General features: G+C 40.0%; 1 protein-coding gene across 1 annotated transcript; it reads right to left on the reverse strand.

Moving 5' to 3' along the window:
- Nucleotides 1-1,054: 1,054 nt before the first annotated feature.
- Nucleotides 1,055-6,215, reverse strand: LOC107295489 (microtubule-associated proteins 1A/1B light chain 3C). The gene is made up of 4 exons (XM_015824806.1): nt 6,151-6,215; nt 5,744-5,799; nt 5,263-5,369; nt 1,055-3,508 (listed from the first exon to the last, which is right to left on the reverse strand). The coding sequence occupies exons 1-4, from the start codon at nt 6,209-6,211 to the stop codon at nt 3,298-3,300; spliced, it is 435 nt and encodes a 144-aa protein (XP_015680292.1). The 5' UTR covers nt 6,212-6,215; the 3' UTR covers nt 1,055-3,297.
- Nucleotides 6,216-8,184: the final 1,969 nt, after the last annotated feature.

The following is an 8,184-nucleotide window of genomic DNA, read 5'->3' on the forward strand; positions in this document are numbered from 1 at the left end:
CATGCCTATGGAAGGGATGTCTATTACAAAGTTGCAATCTTCATTTTTTGAATTTTCCAATGGATGCCCCAGCTCCTCCCCTTTTAAAAATAGCAATAAAACTAGGCATTATGGCAGCTATGATAATTTAAATAGGATAACAATTTGTACCAGGCTTAGATTATTCTTTTTCCTACATTTCCATACAATCACCCATTTAGACCCATTAGTCATCGGTTTTCAGTTCCTGTGCTGAACAGTCCATTTTTTCAGTAATTAACTACTACTGATTGTAGAAGATAAGTAATCTCTAAATTGCATATAGTGTTAGACTACCAGTGCTCAATCAAATTTGGATTTGGAAACACACCAATGCTTTCTCTTTCAACTGCATATACTCCTACCTTCTTATAAGGATATAAGTTATAAGTATATGGTATAAGTATATAAAGGTATACTGTTAATGGCATAGGGTTTTCTGTTTGAACAGGGGGTTGGACTAGAAGACCTCCAAGGTCCCTTCCAACTCTGTTATTCTGTTATTCTTTTAAGAAGACCTCCATTCATTCGTTCATTCATTCATGCGTGTATTCACATTCTATTTGTATTGTTCAGTTCCTTAATATCCCAGGTAGCTTAGTAGCTTCATACAGTACATATAATAAAAGCCAGCATTTACATACAATTCATATAGCATGTATTTTCCCCCCAAGATTCATACAGCCTCTGCTCTGTTGGGGTTTCAAATGGCCCTGAAGACCTGGTTCATTGCCCAGGCTTTTGGCAAGCATAATTGAAGAACCCTTCCCCCCCCCATGCACACTTTTTCCCCTTTGTTCCCATCTCATTTGGTCATTTCTGCCATCTTTATTTTTTGGGGGGGGGATCCTTATTTTAAATGTTAACCATTTGTAAACCATCCAAAGTAACTAGAGTTAGGCAGCATATATATTTAACAAGTTATTATTAGAACTTATTGTAATACATTTAATACTGTACATGCCATTTTGGGGAATCTAGAGTCTCAAGAAATTTCAGTCCAGAGTCCTTTAGTTATATAATGTTTAATTTTTTCTTCAGTTCATTCTTTTCATAATGAAACAACAACATTTCAGTCTTTTACTCTCAAGAAAGAAGAGCAATTCAAGAGCAATCCAAAAATAGCACAGTTAAAAGCTTGAACCTACTATTTTACTCTCTTAGAGAAAAAGAAGAAAGAAAAACATACTGCACTCTGTTGCAAGTGAGAAATCCCTTCAGGGGCAATTATGTTTTAGCTTCTCTGAGGCATTGTATTTTACATACATTCTTGCAGCAATTATAATGATATCAAATGTCGGTCTTGCCAAACAGATATCCATAACGGCTAAAAATTCTTAGTTGAACAGAAAGCAGTTTGTTTCACAAAATAACAAAAAGGCATTTAACAAAATACACATGATAAATGTGCACCGCTCCTGCAGGCACAACCATAAATATGGACTAGGATTTTTTTTTACTTTAATGAAGCTGTTGTCATCTTGTTAAAGCAGAAATGCATGTCATTTTTAGAAATGCACAAGAAGTTGTCGGACTACTCATATATAAAGGATATCCAGAAAAAAAGATTTTAAAGGATAGTTTTTAAAAACCTGATTATGTGAGTTGTCATTCTAATTTTTTTCAACAGATATAGACGCATTTTTACTTCACAAAAATGCATCAAATATAACTGGATAAAATATTCTTATATTAGGTTAGGGTCTTTACATGTGAGCTGGGACTTGTCTATCAAATAAAGCTTTGTATCTTACCGGATCAACATTTCTCTTCACATCACCACAAATGACTCCTCAAAAATCACTATTTTGGACATGAAATATAGCTCAGTCTTCCTGTCTATGTTAGAGTTAAAACTCACAGTATTCTCTGGTTTGAATACCAGCAACTCTGCAGTCTGTCCTTTCTAAAACAGATTTCCAAGTTATTTGGACAATAAGAGGCTACCAGTGGGTTTGTAAATTGGGAGCAACCTTAAGTCAGCAGAGTTTTATTGAGATAGAATTATCTTAAGTATGACATTGATAGAAGATCTCAAAGAGGTGATTTTATTAGCTGGCTTTAGACTAAGTAGCTTGTAATACTGGAGCACTTTATGAGCTACAACATATGATTATATAGCACACCCATACGTACACATGCATATTCACACACACGGCTCATCTTCATACTATAATCTTATCTTCAATCAAAGTTAAAGCTCAGAACAGAGTTCAAAAGGCAAGAACACAGTCTTGTGATAAAGCTACTGTTCTAGCTTCTGGAGTTGCTGCCTCAGCACCAAAGCTGGGTTAGTCACATACAAGTTAAACAACTGCAAGATGCCATATAGGAATTTGCATTCCTGTTTAAGCAGCTGTGTTCTTGCATTACTGCCACCCCTTCCCCCAACATAACTCACTTACTAATTTTTAGCAATTGATATCTGAGGAATGTATGTGCGTGTGCAATAATGTTCTCTGAAGGACTGATGATTACATGCCCTCAAGTTGTGGTCAACTCTTGATGACCATATAGATTTTCTTTATGATATTCAGTTCCTAACCTGGTCTCTCAGCAACACCGATGATGCATTCATTGTTACGGTGACTGAGTCTATCCACCTTGCTGCTGGTTGTCCTTTTCTCTTTCCTTCCACCTTTCCCAGCATTAGAGTCCATTATATTCCACCCTATTAGTCTCAATCCTACAAGCTGCTTCTTTGTAGTTGTCACTATTCAGTAAAGGGAGCAACTTCTAGTCTGTGAAAAGACATTGTCCTGTAAAGTTTACAGTGCCATCATACTCATCAGCAATATTCCTCTTGGAGGAAGAAAGCAAATGACTTTGATAAAAGCAGATAATATAAAAGCCAGAGTTGGCTCTGCCTTGCAATGTTCAGCTAACTATGACAGCATGCTACTCTCTAGTGCACATGTTATTCTCTATTAAGCAGACAATTCCTATCCAGGTCATTTAATTTGGTTATAAAATTTCATTATTTTCATTCATCTCCAATTACCGCAACAGTTTTGAAAGCAGATACATGATTTCAGGATAACACTGAAGCATATCACTACTAACTTCTTTGGCTGGCAAGGAACCAAATTATGTAACTATGTGTCCATGTCATTTGTTTGGGATGGTTTATCCCACTCCTCAGTTCTTTAGTTGGGTCTTGCCAACTCCTGGGCCATTAATTTTGCAGAAGAGCCCACATTAGACAGAGCACCTTTCATCTTCAAGTAATTTGAATGATGCACAGTTCACTGTTCAGCCATGCTGTCACCAAGAGAAGACTTATCTTTTTAGGAGATATTCCTTACATTTTACTTTGGAAGTAGCTACGAGATCTCCAAACATCTCCTGGGAAGCATATGTCATGTATACAAATCCATCTTCATCTTTGTAATCTCGGTATACTTCGGCCAGAGTTAAAGACATACTGGCTAAACTCTTGTTGTTTATCAGTAGGTAGAAAGCTTGAGTAGCACTCAATGCCATTCTGCTTCTGGATTAACAAAGAAAATAGACATATTTCTAAAATGTGCAAATTCCTTCATAGTATATAGAGAGTAGATTAGCTAGATAAATGCAAAGTTGCCACCAGAAAACCTCATATTGTTCTTTGAAATAGAGGTAAGGAAGAAGATGGATTTTTAAGTTGTCCAGACTATCCAAGAAAAGATACATATTCAATTTTTATGGGATAAGTTTTACAGTGTTTAGTGTAGGGTTTTTTTTTACATTTATTATTAAAATTAGTATTTGTTTATTTTTATTTTCTTCACGTCAGTTTTTGACTCCTTCTGACTGCCTGGGCTAGTTCCTGCAGTTTTCTTGGCAAAGTTTTTCAGAAGTGGTGGGCCTTTGCCTCCTTCCTAGAGCTGAAACAGCAACTGGCATTAAAGTCACCCAGCTGGCTCTGTGCCTAAAGCAGAACTAGAACTCACAGGCTCCTGGCTTCTAGCCAATGCGTTAACCCACTACATCAAATTGGCTCTCAGATATTTATTTAGCTTGCTTGTCATTAAGGCATTTATTATAGGTATTCAGATTCCATAGTGAGCACGGTACAGGAAGGTTACAAACAGCAAAGATAATTCAGCTTGTTCCTAGAGTGTAGAGACTAGGAAAAGTTGAGGGTGGAGTTCCTTACCATTTTTCACTAATCTCAGTTAACTTTATCTTGCTTTTTAAATGCACTCTATTTTTACATGTAGCCACAAAGCACATTATTTTTTTAAAAATAGTTTAGAAGTACTAAATGATTAGTACTTCCTAATCAATTGGATGAATAAAGATTAAATATTCTGAGCACAAGCCATAGCACTATTCTGTTGGGCAACACATATTGGATAAGTCTATGACCTTGAAAATGGCAGTTAATAAGCATTCCAAGTTTCTGTAATCTCACTTTGTATGTACTGCCTTATTTCACTTGCCTATAAGAGATTCTAATCAGTTTTGATATCAGCAATAGTCACAGGAGCTTAAAGAGGTCTTGAAGCAGTAGGGCTGAGATAAAAATAATGTGATGCAAATAGTTCTGCAGACCTGAAGGCTTTTTGGATTTATACTTCTTAAGTGCCCTCACCAGCCCATAGCAAGCAATTTTTAAAAAGAAGCAAAATTTGAAAGTAAATTACTAGATGGAATGAATAATCCATTTTTCAAAATCAAAAATTCCTAGTTACATCCTGGATTCTGAAGAATAAAATTTCAATATTTATTTCAAGATGTTTAGGATAGCTTTACCTAAATCAGTATTTTCCCTATATGTTGGGCCAATGTCAATATTGGAGTTTGGACTGCATAGGACTGAGGAACACTATCTGAGAATAAAAATAGATTGAAATACATTGAAAGCTAATAGCTGCATAATTTTAAAAATTATACCTAGGTTATTTGTTGTACAAAACTCTTCTTAGATGAATACATGATTGAAACAGTCTAGGAACTTTAAAAAAAAAAACAGAGGAGGGAAAAAGGTGGGACTGTATTAATCTAGCATTTTCTCACCATAACTTTGTGCAAATAATGAGGAATATTTTGCAAGAGGGCTCAAACGACTGAATCTCATCAAAGCCACCGGAGAAAAGTCACAGAAAGGTGTTGGGTAACTGAAGCCATATTACTGCCAAGTTCCCAAGTTTTTTTTTTAGAAGCCCCCGTAGCAAAAATAGACAGGCAAGGAAAGGGGTGTGCACAGAAGCACGGACAGCTGACAAATAATAAATAGCCTATCTGTGGCTTGCTACATACCTAATGATGGTTATAAACTGTGTCATAGTTAACTCTTGTGGCACAAGAAACTTTGTTTTGTCCAACAGGGGGAGGTATTTTTCTTTCTGATACCTCTCGACAATTACCTGATGCAAAAGAAGAAAGCACGACATGTTTAAAAGCAATGTGGGAAGCAGGACAGGCTACCAGTGGAAACATCTACTCCTCCTATCAGCAGGAGACAATCCTAAGCACACTTATTGTTATCTACAGAACCTAATGAAGTCAGCGATACCGCTGGCCAAAAAAAAAACCTGCCCTACTCAGGTACATTAAAAAAAAAAAAAGAAACTAGTTCAGGGATCGGCAACCTTGACAACTTGTGGACTTCAGCTCCCAGAATTCCTGAGGAATTCTGGGAGCTGAAGTCCACAAGTTGTCAAGGTTGCCGACCCCCGAACTAGGCAAATGTCAGAGGCGTTTAAGCAGAGAAGAGAAGGGAACGAAGAGAGAGGCTTACGGGCACTTTTGTCGGGAACTTCCCACGAATGCCTGCCACTTCTTCCACTCGGGTGGCTGTGAAAAAAAAAAAAAAAAAGACAAGACGATCCATTAGTTTTCCTAACGGGCCGTTGAGGTGAAAAGGCCTCTCCTCCCAAGGCAGCAGGTAGCGGATTTCAGACGGCCAGCCCCGCAAAGTCCCGCCGCCTCCACGGAGCAGCGAATACAGATCAAATCCCCGGAGGCGTTTTTCCTTTTTCTCGCTGCCGAAGAGCGGTGGAAAGACCCCAAAGCTCCCGACGGGGTTTTTTGGAGCAACCCCAATTCCCGATCACAGAGAAAAAAATCGTCCCACGGAGCTGAGTGGAAAGAAGCCCACACAGCCTGATTTCCCAACCAGGACATTTCCCACTTTCCCCCACTTACCAAAACTTTTCCTTTGCTTGAACGGCCTGGAGGGCTGGCAGTTATGCTGTAAAGGTTGCATTCCCCCCCCCTCCTCCCGCTTTTCAAAAGAGGAGGAAATAAAAAAAAAAACACTACACGCACTTCGGCCCCGCAACAGCTGCGCTCTGAGTCTACAGCCGTGCAGAAGAGCCCCCTTTTTAACGACCGGCTTGCGACATCCACGTCACTCTTTGCCCCCAGGCGTCTCACTCACACACACACACACACACACACACACACACACACGCCGCCGCTGTCGCCCCGCGCCTTCCCCCGCGAGCGGGCGCGGGCGGTGTGGCCGAGATCAAAAATGGAAAGGTGGGTGTTGGAGACCTAAATAAACAACAACAAAAAAAAACAACACGACACTCGGGACGAGTGGGCCTGCAGGCTGGCAAATCCCACCTTTTCTCTGCTCCAGGGTGGCCCACGCGCAATCTTTGTCTCCCTGCAAAGCTTGGGGGTCGCTGTGAGAGAAAGCTATTCGCTAATAATAACGACAATAAACAGTTCGCAGTTTATGATTTTCTCTGGAGTGGAGGATCTATGCTAGGTGGAGGATCTATTCTGGAGTGGAGGATCTATTTGTTTTGTTTTTGTTTCGCCGTGGGAACGGTTCCTGTCCACTCTGCACCCGGGAAGTACTTTTCGGGTGATGTAAACATCAAAATGAGCGCCTGACACACACAGAGACACATCCATTGAGGTGGGTTGAACATATAAACCTTATGACTTCCGTCTCTCGTTACAGAGGGGTAAATCAGCTGTTCGGGGATGGTGGTGGCTTTAGTCCAGTTCATCTCCTGAGTGCTGGGATGGCGCCCAGAGAATCTGTTTGCTGCTGTCCACCGCAAAACCATCTCCACTCAAGTTTCCCAACTTTGTGTATCTGTGGACGGAGTGAGCTGTGTAATAGTCTTGTCACACGGACGCAGCCGGGTAACCTGGGAGTCATAAAAATAACTTTTATTTTAAAGGCAATAGCTATTTATCTCGCAGGGTTCCTACAAGAGCTGCATTGTTCAGGGGGCTGTAATTTCATCTGTTGTGGCTGCAGTCCCAGCTGCATTGCTAATTCAGGTTAATTATAGCACTTGATCTGCGCTGAGGAAAGCCCTCTTGAGTCTAGTGGCATAGCAAGTAGATACAGGATTGCACCCTTAACTATTGAAAGTTGTTGATAAGCTGGTAATTGGCCTGCTGGTATCTGGGGCTGCCCCTTTGTTGGACCTTTCATTACCAGGTAGGTTTTGCCAGATGTTAGCCAAACTTCAGTTTCACCTCCTTGCAGTAAGCTGATAAACTGCTTGGCAATGAATGGGAGTAGATTAGACCAGGGGTAGGCAACCTTGGCTCTTTTATGACTCGTGGACTTCAACTCCCAGAATTCCTGAGCCAGCTTAGCTGGCTCAGGAATTCTGGGAGTTGAAGTCCACGAGTCATAAAAGAGCCAAGGTTGCCTACCCCTGGACTAGACAGATGTTTCAACCACAAACCATGAAGTTCATTTTCACCTGACCAGTTCTTGATTTTCTTTGCCTCTTTCTCCACCATTTTTGCTGTGATTGCAAGTTCTCTCATTTCATTTCAACTTTTTTTTTTAATTCTCATCCACCTCCTTTATCCAAGCTTCTTCTTGTATTTCTTTGGGTTGTCCCACAGCTGTACCCAGAATCTACTGGTTTTTTTTTCCCCTATGGCAAGCATTGACAGGTTCAGTGCAGTCTCTGCATTGATGGATTGATAGAAACATTTCTGATTCAACTGAATTTGGAGATTCTGCCTATGGTGTGCGATTCAAGGTTTGTAACTGCTGATCTTTTGGTTATAGTTGTTATTTTTTATTTTACTACCCAGTCCCATCAGGAGCTCATTAGAGAGCTGGCCTAATCTTATGAAGATGGAAAGGTGAAATAAACCTGGGTGTAGACTGTTTAAATATGACATTCAGCTCCTAATAATTAGTCCGTGTACCATATCAGTTAACACAGAGACAGAGTAGAACACTGTCGC

The sequence above is a fragment of the Protobothrops mucrosquamatus genome, unplaced genomic scaffold, assembly GCF_001527695.2.
Source record: "Protobothrops mucrosquamatus isolate PMUCROS unplaced genomic scaffold, P.Mucros_1.0 scaffold2359, whole genome shotgun sequence".
NCBI lineage: Eukaryota > Metazoa > Chordata > Lepidosauria > Squamata > Viperidae > Protobothrops > Protobothrops mucrosquamatus.

Coding starts and splice junctions, on each gene's coding strand:
- LOC107295489 (XM_015824806.1), bottom strand. CDS start 6,211: ATGCAACCTTTACAGCATAACTGCCAGCCCTCCAGGCCGTTCAAGCAA. Junction 5,800..6,150: donor CAAGCAAAGGAAAAGTTTTG/GTAAGTGGGGGA, acceptor TTTTTTTCACAG/CCACCCGAGTGGAAGAAGTG. Junction 3,509..5,262: donor CAGTTTATAACCATCATTAG/GTATGTAGCAAG, acceptor TTGTTAATCCAG/AAGCAGAATGGCATTGAGTG.